At 32.5% G+C, this 15,265-nt stretch overlaps 1 protein-coding gene and 1 long non-coding RNA gene across 3 annotated transcripts; both read right to left on the bottom strand.

Annotated features, from left to right (window-relative positions):
* Positions 1-1,473: 1,473 nt before the first annotated feature.
* On the bottom strand, positions 1,474-2,777 carry LOC148606694 (uncharacterized). Its single transcript, XM_088546146.1, has 3 exons — positions 2,739-2,777; positions 1,799-1,916; positions 1,474-1,724 (listed from the first exon to the last, which is right to left on the bottom strand). The coding sequence occupies exons 1-3, from the start codon at positions 2,775-2,777 to the stop codon at positions 1,474-1,476; spliced, it is 408 nt and encodes a 135-aa protein (XP_088402272.1).
* A 359-nt stretch (positions 2,778-3,136) lies between these two features.
* LOC148606693 (uncharacterized) lies at positions 3,137-9,454 on the bottom strand. Of its 2 annotated transcripts, none has more exons than XR_015915132.1 (3): positions 9,214-9,454; positions 3,970-4,141; positions 3,137-3,428 (listed from the first exon to the last, which is right to left on the bottom strand). It is a non-coding gene; the product is annotated as an uncharacterized LOC148606693 (long non-coding RNA). The 2 variants fall into 2 exon arrangements; XR_015915133.1 differs by having other exon boundaries at positions 3,970-4,052.
* Positions 9,455-15,265: the final 5,811 nt, after the last annotated feature.

Below are 15,265 nucleotides of genomic sequence, written 5' to 3'. Positions count from 1 at the left end.
CTTTATATACAAGGTTTTTATAATTCAAATTGAATACTTTTATAGAACTCTTCAAGACCTAGTTGCCTATGGTTTTGGATATATAAGTTTAAATTGGTAACCCCAAAGTATCTAAACTAAATAGCAATTGTTGTGATGTTTTACGCTCGATCACCGTAATCCATGCAATTTCAAAAGCTAACCCTAAAGCAGCTGATGACCAAAATTTGTAAAAATTTATTCAGAGGAAAATAACTTAAAGTAAAGTAAACAACGGTGTCAGAGGACAAAAGTCAAAGTGATGTCAATAGATACGAGGACATTATGTTTTGTTACCTAAAATATGGTCCAAACGATTTAGCCTAGCTATTAGCTATTGGGCACCTGCTAGTCTTTCCCTGTAGTGTTGTCTTTTACAAAATTAGTCAGCTTCACAAGTATGTATATTTAAACTGAAGTGTCATCAGCTTGAATGATTTTATGTATTTGCATTTCTGTATCATGCTTTATCGTGTTTTGAAAAATCAAAAACGCGTGGAATACTTTTTATATGGCTAGCACTTAGTATTGACTTTTGTTTGAATTCCCGATGAAGTAACATTCTAATTACCTCGGTTTTGACACCAGCTTGCATGTCCTTTTGTTACAATGTGGATTTTTAATTAATTATTTTGAAAAAAGAAAAAAACTTTTTTGAAAAAGAAGAGAGGACAACTGAATGAGTCCTGCCAGTTCCTTAACTGACCAGTTGCCAGAATAGGATGACTTGAAAATTTATCATAAATTGTTTACCGAAATTTGCAGTGTCACAAAATTCAAAACTCCTTAAACACTGAGGCTTCATTCCTTGTTTTAGGCACGATGGAATTTCTCGGTCCAAAATTTGCACCAAATTGCATTGTTAAGATATGGGTACTTCTTAAAGATACATTTATAACATGTAAATATTTATAGTGTTAATACCAGAATGGTATTTTTGTATTTGGCTAATTATTTTCAAATTCAAGTGTTTTGAAGCCTTGGAACAGTACTAATGAAAACATATTCTACTTTGTATTTAGGAAGAATACTCTCGTAATGACACCTTTTCCAGTAGATTTTCAGATATAAAGAAAACAACATGCAAGGTTATTTTGGTTTTTAACAGCAAGTGCAGGCAGGGCGATCCGTCTTCCTATGCAAGACTTACTTAATGAGGTCACAAATGCGTCTACCGCTGTTCGGAGCTTGAAACAGCAGAAGACGCGTACCGTACCAGTGCAGTTGGTTCGTGATAGCATTTTTTAAAAGTTTATTTTATTTTATTTTTTTGCTAATTACATGAGTTAATAATTAATTTGCAGATTGTTTGATTTACCTGCTGCTTGACTACTGGTCTTGATAAAACCAGGTATTTTATAAACATTTTTGTCATAAAGATATAAACTAAATGACGACATAGAGATGTTTTAGAATATCTTAAGTCCTATATATGCAAATAATATGACATTATAATCAAGATGGCCAAGATATTGCTGCTATTTCAGGGTACAGACCACACAACAAACTGATAGGGGGACGGGGAAGGCTACCACACCGTATTGTTACTGGATAAAGAGTTCTCCCATCGTCATTCCGCAACCGTGTAAACATAAAATACTCTGGATTTTCATCAACACAAATATATTCTGACGCGTATTCTACGTCTGACGTTCCAATAAGTAATCCTCTGTATTGTGTTCTCCATCTTGGGCAGATTCGTTTTCCTGGTAACATCAATGTAGCTCTTGCATTTTGGCAAGACATACAGCAACAGACTTTTAGGTGTATTGGGACTCACTACCCCATATGGTGGATTTAATGTTGGCCAATACCTTCGTTGGGAAATCAGAAGGGGCAGGATCTGGATTATTTAAAAGGCAAAGAGTACTGACACTACTCCCTCTTACATTGAAATGCTTTCATCCTATATGTCTTTAAGGCAAAAAAATGAATAAATAAAGCAAGTGTGAAATTATATACATTTGAGTCGTTGATTGACAATCCGTCTATGAGCCCAGTGAGGACAAATCAAATACAATGGTTTCGTGAACATTTGTATATTTCTACATTTTCTGATATCTATTTTTTTTTTGCACTTGTTTTGCACTTTTTTCCAAGAAAACATTTATGTTTTCCTGTGACATGACATGTAAGGAGAAATGGGTTTTTAAAACAAGTAAATAAGGACAGGATTTAATAAAAACCAAAAGGAATTTCCTAGCTAATAGAGCACTGTTAAAAATCGAAATTGAAATCATCAATTGAAGTATCAACACTATAGAAATGTTATTCATTTTCAACTGAAACTAGAAAAAAACTGCTCACTAACTTGATAACCCCACTCCCCCGTTCGGTATCATGCACCTTTTACCCTACATGTCGATAAGGACCAAAATCTAAAATAAGAGGTTATCATTGGAAAATTAAAATACTATTCAGTAAAAGTTTCATTTAATTCAATTCAGAAGCATTCATACCAAGTTTAGTTTAATTTGGTCAGTAGTTTCAGAGGAGTTTTAAATAAATAACAAAACAAAAAACAAACAACAAAACAAAAACAAAAACAAAAACTAAAACAAAACAAAAAAGCAGCGAAAACTAGTCGAAAAGGGCAATAACTCCAACATGGCGCAACAGTTTAAGACGAAAATTTGACCACAAATAGAACTCATCATAATGAACGTTTGAAGCACATGTCAGAATTTGGATAAACCTATTTGAAGATAAATGCGAAAAACTTCTGAATGATCACCATGTTCAATTATTAGTAAGGACATATTTTTCGACGAATAAAAAATCCCAACATCAATTCTATGCAGAATACCCTAAGGAAAAAAGGAAAGTTTATACCAAGTTTGGTTCTGATTGGTTCAGTAGTTTCAGAGAAGATTTTTAAAAATTGTAAACAAAGACGGACATCAAGTGATGGAAAGGCGAGCTAAGGAAAATGAAAAAGTATCCCAGCCAGCACAAACATGTAATAAAAATATTTTTGAAACGTTTTATTAAAAATACTGAAAACATTTTTTTGAAATGTTTTTAAAACGTAAAAATGTATGGTTGCAGAAATGTTATAATAACGTTTTCAACAACCATTCACTATAATGTTATTATAACGTTTCGTTAAAAAGGCTGAAAACATTTTTTTAGAAATGTTTTTAAAACGAAAAATATGTCTGGTTGCAGAAATGTTATAATAAAGATTTCAACAACCATTCACTATAATGTTATTATAATGTTTTTTTTTCAATAGCATCTAAATTATGAATATTTTATTGCAAAATCGCATACACATACAACAGGTTTAACATGAAATAAGAAATTAGCATGTAGCAACAAACTAATCGAAATTTCAAAGATAGGTTTTGTCAATTCACTTATTCATCTTCAGGCATCTAAAGCAGCATCCATTTCAGTTCTTTTGTTTCCTGAAAAAAAAGGGGTGCCGGATTAATGGTATAGTCACGATATATATACCTACAGTAGTAAGAATTAAATACTGAAGGAAAAAAATATACGTACTACCAATAACATATTACTTGATTTTTTTTTTGCAACACGTGTATGTGTCAACCATGGACATAATATTGCTAGAATGCTATAATGCTAGAATAAAACAAGCTGTTTTGTACCAAGATTTTATTTGCTCTTTGACAAACCATGAATTGAGTTTTTAAGCTGTTATTGTGGTGAGCAGAGCTAAGTACACCTGTAAAATGTATGTCCTCTTCAAACAGAACATTTGAAAAAAATAATTTGATTTTATAGAAAATCAATGATACTACCAATGGTGAGCCCCTCAAAGACCATATTTCTCCACCTTTTCGGAGTTTCTGGATCTGCTACTGATTTATGTAAAACAATTTACATATTGCGGTCAAATTAATGAACAGACACACGGAAAGACTAACAAATGCCATGATTACTCGTTATTGTCCAATCAGATTCTCATCACTGTACAAAACCTACCTTTAAAATTATTGATCTTGGTTAATTAAATCATTTAAATCATTAAATCATTAGGTATAAGCTTCTTTTGTAATCCCTATTTCCTGCAAAAGGGAGAGATCATATGTTTTTATCATGTGTAAAAACTGTGAATTTTCTTTGTTCGATCCAAACCCCCGAAGACGGTAAAAATCTGCAATAAACAAAACATACAATTTAACAAACATAAATATGCAAAAAATCATAATATTCAAAATTAGCAGAACATATTCAATATACTGAACCCAATTTTGACAATATGCGTAGTGTAAATGTTTCAGAGTTTCTGCCAATTTGGCCTTCCATACATGCAGGACATGAAATAATGTTATGAATTCTCAAAATAACTTGCAAAGCTTAAAAATAAAAGTCCTGGTAAAATTCAATACAAAATATCAGTCTTAGTACTCATAAATATAATCACAATATTCATACAACTATCATGATAATGAAAAATAGTTTAAAAGAGTAATCAAGGGAACCAAGGTTACAGCGGTAATCAAAAGAATGTAATTCAGGGACAAAGAGCAGGCATGGAAAAGAGACATACACTACAAAGAACATAAAGTAACTAATATCATACATACGAAGTAACAAAAGCAAATGAGCAACTCGGACTCTACTAAAAATTGGGAGCATGGACCAGGTGCATTTGTAGGGTAAGCGTCTTCTTCTTTTCTAGAAATACCCGCCGAGTTGCTCATAAAAACTCATGTCCGGGGTAGACGAAAGAGGAAAGGAAAACTATCAAACGTTGGACAAATCAGTTTTCATAGCGCAGATGGATACACCGTAAAGATCCACGAATTCATGATGACGACCATAAAACTTCTGTAGTAATGACTTCAATCTTGTAGCAACATAACCCTGTTCCAGAAGCGTATTTGTTAGAAGTCTAGCACGATACAAAAAGTCTGCGTAGTTTCGGCAAGCTCTGGAATACGTATGAGTTGTGATATGAACACTCCATATGCAGGTGCTGAAGAGATGTTGCCACAGATGAAAGGAAAGTTGACAATTTCTGAATGAAAATCATCACATTTGTCGTAGTTTGGTCTATAGTTTTCCTTTACCATCGATTTCTAAGTGTAGGTCAAGATATGAGGCTGACCTCACAGTGTCTGTAGTATCCTTTATCTCAAGTTCTTTTAGGTAGATGCGATGTATCAAATCCCCGAAATTAGGATTGGTTAAAGATAATACGTCATCTATATAGCGGAAACTGAGATCAAAGGATCTAGAGTTGAATATACACACTTCAAAATGACAGTTAACTGTTGACAACAAACGTCTATATTCATTCAGAAGATAGTTGTGTTCTTTGACACATACCTTAAAAGTACCGTTTGGTCAGAAATTAACGAAAAGTTTGAATGTAACCATTGGCAAAACTAGTGACCGGGTTAATATTTAGGACGCCCTTTGTGACGCTCAAAATACACCTATTTACACAAAGTTCGGCAATATAAACATATCAATTAATTCACTGAGACACTTATCTATCATACGAAAATAATCAAAAGTTAAAAACCTACTCCGTGTGGGGTCAACACCTAATTGTTTGATATAAATTTTGAAATGTAAGCTTCGTCATCTTGTTTCGGGCATGCAATTGAATCAATATTATACAAAACCGGAAACAGTGAAACGCGTTAATTTTCCCGAGCAGAACAAATTTTCGGGGTATTACAAAAACAAAATAAAAACATAATCAGAAATCATTTGAGTGTTTGTCTTCACAGCGTGATGTTGTCTATTGACTGGAAAATTGTAAAATGACTGATTGACCAGTTATGTTTATAAAACAAGGTTACACACTCGTACTTTGGCATACATTTTTTTACTATTTAATTACACAGAATTGTACTTACATCTTGTTGGACAAATCCAGTTCTTTAAATCGTGTTCAAAATAGTGTGTGCTCCTTGCACACTTGTGTGAGATAATACGCACATTGATAAAGATTAGCTCTATTTCTATAGCAACATGTGGCACACCATTTAAACTATTATTTCTATGGAGATGCTATCATCTATATATCATCGATGTTGGTTGATTGAAAGACAAGGAATACTAAACTTTGATGAATTAATTATAAATCAAATATACATGATAAAGTAAGAGGACTAGTATTACATGTACATGTATAATGCATGTGCATAATGTTCTTGTTCGGTCATTTATTTAAATTTGTAAATAATGATGTAATTATACATAACCTCTATTGTCTGATAGTGAGAAATTATCAGAATTTTAATTTATTTTATATTTTATATTTGATATTTAAAAGAAAAAAATATATATATGTTATTTAAAATAGCTTGGAAAATTTTCTAAATTCGTTTTAAAATATTTTTTAAAAATATTATATTAATATATTTTTCTTACATTTCTACTACTTTTTATTGAACAGTTCAGAAAACCGTTCTAAAACCATATCTGGAAATGTTTTAAACTGTTTCAAAAGAATGTGATGAAAACATAATCAGAAAGTATATATAAGAAACATTTTTATAATATATCCAAATAATGTTTTAAAAATAGATCCAAAAACATTACAGTGACATGTTTAAACATTTCAAAAACATTTCAATAAACAGTTCTGAAAACAAACCTTTTTCACACTTAAACAGTAAAGTGTTTCAAAAACGTTATTAAAAAATTTTGAAAAAAAAATCAAAACGTTTAAAAACGATTTTACAATGTTCTTTTGAAAATGTTTTAGCAAAGTAACAATAAACTCCCAAAAAATGTTTGTGCTACCTGAGATACTTTCTATAGCCAACCATACTAGGGTAGAATTTGAGGTATTTGCCAGTTGTATTACTGTGCTATTCCCTTTTCTATACCCGCAAAAAAGCCCCAAAAAAGGTTTCAATAAAGCATTTTATTTATTGAGAAACATTATTACGATGTTTTAAAAATGTCTATACTTTAAAAAATAAAATATATCACACCCGATTCGATTTCCTACGAAAAAAATACAGTTGAGCTAAAATTGTAATTTTTAATTTATACATGTAATTCGTTTAAAATTGCGTTACAACTTTTTTTTGCGTGTACTGAACAATAAAACATAATGCTATTTGTTGTTTTCCTTGGTAGTGGTAATGGTGGTGTGTGCGCATGTGTGTGTGTGTGTGTGTGTGTGGAAGCAGAGACATTGAATATTGTTCATCATGTATCTTTGGCATCATGCATTAAACAATACAAAATCATAATGTTCGATATCTTCTTTCCTCCGTCTCTGGTTGTAGAACATTGTATCAGAATTAACGTCACATATGCTGTACTACGGCAATTATAATGTAATATTATCTCTAGAAACATAAAGTCAATACTTGTGATAGTGTTGTACACCGCTTTCTAGACATTGATGTCATGATAATTGACAAATAGCTCATGAAAAAAGGAGATTTGACAATAAACAGATCATTTAATAAAAATGATAATTATTAATAATTAAGCAAATTATTTAGTAGTAGGTAAATCTTAAAGTAGATTTTTTGTGCGTGTTTTGTATTAATGTTTTAATTAAATTATGTTAATTAAGTTATTATGGGCATAGACAAATTTTAAAAAATGTTTAGATTTTATATACGAACAGAAAAGTATTACGATTGAAGGTATTAGAAATACAACTTTTCAGTAAATGACTTCCTCATTTCAAAAATGGATTTCACATTCATATTACAGAAATTGAGCTCTTTGCTGAGAAATAAAATATTGAACTCATTGTAGATAAACACTTGTGATATAATGTAAACCTCAAATTACTCTTAACCCCGAAAACTTGCTTCGTTATCCCGAATTTATTTTTACCCCGAACCTCGAAGTTAATCAAAATTTAGTTCCCATTAGCTTTGATATGCTGTCCATGTTAAACCAAGTCAGGCAGATTATATAATTATATTTTACAGCTGAATTGTTTGTTCTAATGTAATTGATATATCATATGTATATCAAATAGAATGTTTTTTTGTCAAATCGACAATGGATAGCTCAGAAAATGATTTTAAAGTTCCCGAATGAACAAAGCCATAAAATATTGCATAAAATAAAAGTAACTCCCTTTTTCAATGATTTTCAATACTCATTATATAATTTATTTCTTAATTTTCCTTTAATGCAGTTAATCAAATTTCCACTTTGAGAAAGGATTCACTTATGATATCATATTGAATAATATTTTGTCATATGCCACCCACTGACTGGTTTTTCTATGGACACCATGTTAAGGTAGACATAGAGTAAGGGGAACAACTCTTACAAAACATTGGAACATTTGTATTCAGCATTCACATCATTCTCATGTAAGCATCAAAGTAACTTGGACTGATTTCATTTTGCTTCAAATGAAAGCTTGATAGGCTATGGTGAAATTGAATATGATACAAACATATCAAGATTTCAAGAGTTATGCCCCTTACGCAACGTCTGCCTCCTACAGTTCATAATTATTATGTACTTCTTTCATAAAATATTTTGTCTGTGTTTTGTTAGGCATGCTTATTTGCTAATAATTTTCATTTTTCAAGTGAACAAGACTGGGCAAAACATAATTTCTATTTACTTTTACAAGAAAGAAGTACTGAAACCAAACTAACATCGAAGTATAAAGCCAAATCCCGTGTTCATGAGTTCTGACGTGCCATTACGTTATTGTTAATTCTGATTGGTGACATGGGGAAGAGACAAAACATGAGATTTGATTTCTAAAAAAAGGGAATTACGTCTTTCGATGTTCAGAGTTACATTTTTTGTGTTTTCGAGAAACGTGTAAGTGTTAACACAATGAAAACTGTCTAAACAGAACCCCTTTTTGGAATAAGAATAAACGCTTCAGTTCAGACATACCCATTTGCTCGGTTCACCAAAGGTTGAAATACATTAAACTGGTATGACGGGATTATTCAGACAGGTTTTGTAATTATTCAGAGTTGAATTCAGACAGGTTTCACAATAAGAAGAGTATACCTTTCTTGCCCATTTTTAAAGGTTCTCAAAAAGCATTCCATTCATACAGAACTTATCTAACGTGTTACTTTTTGCTACTGTATATGTATCTTTATATCAATCTGCTTAAACGGATTAATTTGAACACAAATTCACTCGAATGTAAAAACATAAAGCTCAAAATAAGCACATATAATAATCGATAGGAGTGTCGGAAACCTTGGACATTCTTATGCATAATATTTTATCATTGATATTATTTTGTCTTACCTGTTAATCTTGTGTGTATCGTCAGGAAACATCAAAACTCGATCAAACTCAGACATGTTGGGCATAAACCATCATTCCAAAAGGTTAATCGACAGCTGTCGGAAACCTAGGCCCACATATAGAATATACAGGTTAGATTCTCGATAATTTTCATATCCAATTTTCCTTAGCAACTTACTACGAGACCTATGAGCGATGCATTTGTTGGTTTGATAACACTCTTATACATAGTCCTGTTCTTTGTTAGACTAATTTACATTTGTTTATTGTATGCTTGTTTATTGCAGAATTTTATCGAATATAATTTTGTATTTGTTTCCTTTTAATGACTACAATAACTTCACAGGAATTAATATTAGGCGTATCAAAACATTAAACTGTTCAAATTTGTTTGCTAGGTCGTAGTATAAGGAGAATGGATGTAGTGAATATGTCAAAAAGACAACAAACCCAACGTGATGAAACATAAATGTCTGCAAAAGGCCATCCGTGGGTCCTAAATGAACAATCAGGGAACCTCAGGGCTGGCACAAAACAGCATTACACAAGGGTATGGTGTGACAATTGCTTCTTCATAGTATAGCAACATAAAGTAAACTGAAAGTGAAAACGAAACAAGACATACAGTGTATATTTTTCTATTTTCTTTTATATTTTATTCATTAATTTGTTTTTTTAAGTTTGCTTTTCGTGTGAATTTGCAGGATATATATGCTGACTTGTGCGTTAAATTTTGTTAGCGTTCTTGAAACTGTGTTAGGCCGTTTTATTTAATGTTTTGTAAGTTCGAGTTCACTTTTTAGTATGTAATGTCCCCAGATGGGAATCTTAGCAGACTCACATCTGGTATGGAAAGTACCCAATCACACGTTCTGTCTGCAGACCATCTATTCCAGTACAAAAATTCTGACTATTTTAAAATTATCAAATCATGTTCCATCCCTTTAAACGATATATTTGACTACAACGATGGCGAGCCACATTGTACCATATCAAAATGTGGTATTAAAAATTGCAAAACATGCAACATTCTTATAACCGACTCTTACTTCTCCTGTTCCCTTCCAAACAAAACCTTCCATACAAGAAGTCACGATGACTTCAGTTGCAAATCAACAAACTTAATATATGGAATAGAATGCAACTTATGTGGTTTAATATATGTCGGAGAAACGCAAGAACGATTAAATAAAAGAATGTGCGGTCATCGTTCGGAAATTAACACCACCAAAGTCCCGACAACTTATCAACACTTTAATCAACAAGATCATTCAATCCTCTCCATGAAAGTTCGTATTTTAGAAAAAAATTACCATCCTACGAACAGTCCCGTTCTAAGTAAAAACTACCGTAGGGAAAGAGAGGAGTGCTGGATACGCATACTAGGTACTGCAATACCTTACGGATGCAGTGACAACATCAAAAGTATAGGAAACCTTTCAATCCAATATAACAATAACATAAATGTGAATGTGAATTTATTTGACAAAAATCCAAGACGGAAAAGGAGTCATGGCCATCGCCACTATACGTCACCTAAGTTACATGATGTCTCCATAGATGGTCTTCTTCCTTTCATACAAAAACCTCTTGGACTTCATCACATTAGAACCAAACTTTATTCTATACCTCTCACTCTATTACACTACCTTTACAAAACAAGTCTTGACACTCCTGTTTCTGACCCCACCTCATCATTATACAGACTAGTTACCATTATTTTGGATATTGGTTTCGATAGACTCTTTAAACCAGTTTGTGTGAAAAGTCAAGATGAAGAAGGAAAACGAGCATGTCTTCCACTACCGTTTGTCAACAAAGGTATAGATGCAATTAATTTGGCTAACATCCTCCAACAAAAAAAAACGTCACCAACAAAATTCCCCCATATTTCCAAGACAAATCCATACCAATTATTTCATATTCCTATACTTCACCCATTGCATCCAAAATTTTCAATTATAAAAGGCTATTGCAGAACCTCGAGATTGAGGACTTCAAGGCTAAACTACCTGACTATTCTTGCAAATCCTCTCAATTCAAATATGGTCCTTCTGGTCACGTCGTTACGGGAGATTTAACCATTATCGAAAACGAATCTCTGCGTAATATTCTTTCTAAAGGTCCCAAGTACAGTGAACCACGCTCCATAAATTGGAATTATAACTTTAAAGTTCTTATGGATGCCGTCGAGGACTATGCAAGAAAATGGATAAAACGAGAACAAGAAGACATTGATTCTCTGTCAGAGTGGTTAAAGGCCGTGAGGTCTTTAATTTTGAAACGAATGAAAGTTTTAAGTAGGTCAATGAGTGCCAAAGCTACATCAGTTTTCAAAGATCCCGATGTAGCAAAAACATTGTCTACTATACATGACAAATATGTTGTCGTACCAGCAGACAAAGCCCAAAACAACATTGTTTTTGTCTGCAAAACGTTTTATATCCAATGTTTATTATCAGAGGTAGACGTAGAAAATAATAGCAGTGATAAGACCTACACTGCTACCACTCTCTCCAAAGAAGAGATTGTGGAAAACCATAAATCTGTGCTATCCTCTTTTGGTCTCTCTACCAAGGACGATGATTGTGATATACCGTCTATGTACTGGATTCCTAAACTTCACAAGAATCCACACAAACAACGTTTCATAGCTGGATCTGCAAAATGTACCACCAAAATTCTTTCAAAACTTATAACTTCTACACTCACAACTGTCAAAGAGGGTCTACAGTCCTACCACAACATTTGTTACTCCCGTAGTGGTATTAATTCAATGTGGATCCTGAAAAATTCAAAAGATCTTTTGGAGACAATCAGCTCAAGACTATCATTTGAATATAATATCATTAAAACCTATGATTTTTCAGCACTGTATACTTCTATTCCCCATACTCAGTTAAAATCCCGACTTAAAAACATTATACATCGTTGTTTTTCCAAAAAAGATGGTACACCTAGATACAAATATATAGTTCTTGGTAGAGATTCCTCATACTTTGTAAGAAATAATTCCAAATCATCTTCCAAATATACAGAGGAAGATGTTTACAAAATTCTGGAATTTTTAATCGGCAACATATTTGTCCAGTGTGATGGACGTGTTTTCAACAAACGGTCGGCATTCCAATGGAAACAAATTGTGCTCCTTTACTTCCTGACCTATTTCTTCACTCTTATGAGGCTGGCTTTATAGCTGATTTGATCAGAAAGAAAGAATGTCGTTAGGCTAGAACCTTCAATCTCAGTTTCCGCTTTATAGATGGCGTATTATCTTTAAACAATCCTAATTTCGGGGATTTGATACATCGCATCTACCCAAAAGAACTTGACATAAAGGATACTACAGACACTGTGAAGTCAGCCTCATATCTTGACCTGCACTTAGAAATCGATGGTAAAGGAAAACTATTGACCAAACTTTACGACAAATGTGATGACTTTTCATTCAGAATTGTCAACTTTCCTTTCATCTGTGGCAACATCCCTTCGGCTCCTGCGTATGGAGTGTTCATATCACAACTGATACGTTACGCCAGAGCTTGCCGAAACTACGCAAACTCTTTGTATCGCGCTAGAACTCTAACAAATATGGTTCTGGAACAGGGTTATTTTGCTACAAGATTGAAGTCATCACTACAGAAGTTTTATGGTCGTCATCATGAACTCGTGGATCGTTATGACGTATCCATCAGCACCATGAAAACTGATTTATTCAACAGGTCATAGTTTACCTTTCCTCGTTTGTCTACCCCGGACTTGACTTTTTATGAGAAACTCGGCGGGTGTTTCTAGAAAAGCAGAGGACGCTTACCCTACCGGTGCATCTGGTCCATGTTCCCAGTTTTTAGTGGAGTCGGAGTTGCTCATTTACTTTTGTTACTTTGTATGTATGATTTTAGTTACTTTATGTTCTTTGTTGTGTATGTCTGTTTTCCATGTCTGGTATTCGTCCCTGTATTACATTCTTTTGATTACCGCTATAACCTAGGTTCTCTTGATTACTCTTTATTATGATTTAGTTTTACATAATAACCATGCAATAAATAGTCAAATTTGACACTTTGTGATTCATATTTCCATCTCAAGTTGAAAAGTTTATAGTTTTTTATAGACTCTAGCAATATAAGAATCTTGTGATATGAACTACGAAGTTCTATTGACCTTTCCATAAACTGTTAATTGACATTGAAAACATTCGTTTTTTGTTTTTTTTTTAATATTGAACATAATGTAAAAGTACTATTCATAGAAACTTCGTCGAATCATCATCGTGGCAGCTTTTATAGAATACATGGACGATCTCCATAATTCCCACTGAATATTTTGTCCGTCACCCTTTGATGGGGCTTTGGCATAAGGTAGCGTTTGGGAGGATGTATCGCAACTTCTATACCACCAACCACTGCCTTGTCGACGGTCATATGAAGCACATTTTGCTAATGAAAATAATAAAAATAAACGTTTCAGTTTATCCCTTGTAAACTGTTTGATAAATATGAGATGCTTATTCATTCCCGACGTTTTCAACTTGTTTAAAAAAATCATTTCAGGATATGCAAAAAAGCTCAAATAAGTTATATATTGAAATGGTTTTCATACTTGCCTCTCTGATATTACTTGTTTTTATTTCATTTTATATGTACTATGTATTTTACTATGAATATAGTGACCAATGCAATGGAGTAAATAAAGACTCTTACACTGAAACTTATTGCAATTGAAAAAAAAAACTAATATATTTTTTTCTTGAAATCTAAGGGTTACCCAGGAAATAATACCCAGCTATAAATTACAGCTTGAAGAAAATATTGTTGCAGGATTTTGTGTTGAATGAGGAAAATAACTGCGTGAAAATAGGGTACTACATAACTACATGTTGAGTTATTTAGGAATAAATACTATTATGTAAATCTGTAATTCAAGTTTTTAAATATTTCTGTATCCATTATAGGATATTATGAAGATTATCAAGAATATCAGGTCAAACATGAAAGAAAACATATATGTAGCGCTTATATATTCTTGTGAATCACAGGTGACATAATATAAAATTGAGTTAAATCAATCAGATCGAGGAGGCTCATGCTCGTGGTGTTCGTATTGCATCACTGTCGTCGAAAAATCATTTCTCCTTACAAATATGTTTCAAATATTTTACCAAAGACTCAAATAGCATAGTTTTCTAAATCTAATTTTACAACATATAATAATTAAAACAATTTTTTTTCTAATTAATCTCTTTCATTTTCGCATTGTCGTACATAACGTTAATTTCTGCGCCAATGCTTAAAACAAATTCACGAAAGTAAACTGCTTTTGGTAGGTATCCTTGATAAACTTATGTCTTAAAATAATGCAAATTGATTTAAGTACACTTTCAAGACGTTTTACTACAACTCATCTCTGAGTATGATTCAATGTAAAGATTCTACTTTTTGTGAGGAATAGAAGTCAAATGTAGATATGTACCACATGTAATACTATCAATGCATGTAGGTCATGTTCTTGTAGTTTAACGGCTTTACTTCTGACGTCGTAAGTATGTAAGTACCAGTTTAAAGAAAACATATTAAAACTTTGAGAAAAACCGATCTTTTCATCAATCATACGAAGTATGACATGTCTATTCAATGTGGGTACTAAACAGTTAGTCTCAACAAAGTTTCACATAATTCGGTCTTCACAAATCACAACTAAGTCTTGTATGGCTCCTACTCCTAACTAAAAAAATTGCTTGAAGTATACAAGTGTCCAGATATTCTGTCAAATTTTTTGGTCGTTTTTTGGTCATATTTCTGGCAAGGAAATGGTGTCCACACCCACCCACGAAACCACTTCATTATAAACGAAAACATTCATTATTACATAGTTTGTCATATGTGAAAATATAAAGTTGTTGGTTGGGTTTAGACGTAGTTTTCTGAATATTAATATATCAGAAAAAAGCGACAAAATTAATAATTCTTAGCAGTTTTCGCTAAGTGACGTAACATTATGGTACCAACATGACGTCATTACAATGAACTAATGCCACACATTATTATTTTTC

The sequence above is a fragment of the Perna viridis genome, chromosome 9 (genome assembly GCF_037379345.1).
Source record: "Perna viridis isolate PV_CMFRI_1.1 ecotype Kerala chromosome 9, ASM3737934v1, whole genome shotgun sequence".
Taxonomy (NCBI): Eukaryota; Metazoa; Mollusca; class Bivalvia; order Mytilida; family Mytilidae; genus Perna; species Perna viridis.
This window is presented reverse-complemented; position numbering and strand designations above follow the sequence as displayed.

Excerpts from the sequence above, each read along its gene's own strand:
- LOC148606694 (XM_088546146.1), bottom strand. The coding sequence starts at position 2,777 with ATGTCCTTACTAATAATTGAACATGGTGATCATTCAGAA. Across the intron at positions 1,917-2,738 it reads AACATGGTGATCATTCAGAA|CATTTCAATGTAAGAGGGAG; the intron begins GTTTTTCGCATT and ends ATAGGATGAAAG. Across the intron at positions 1,725-1,798 it reads TAAATCCACCATATGGGGTA|GAAAACGAATCTGCCCAAGA; the intron begins GTGAGTCCCAAT and ends TGATGTTACCAG.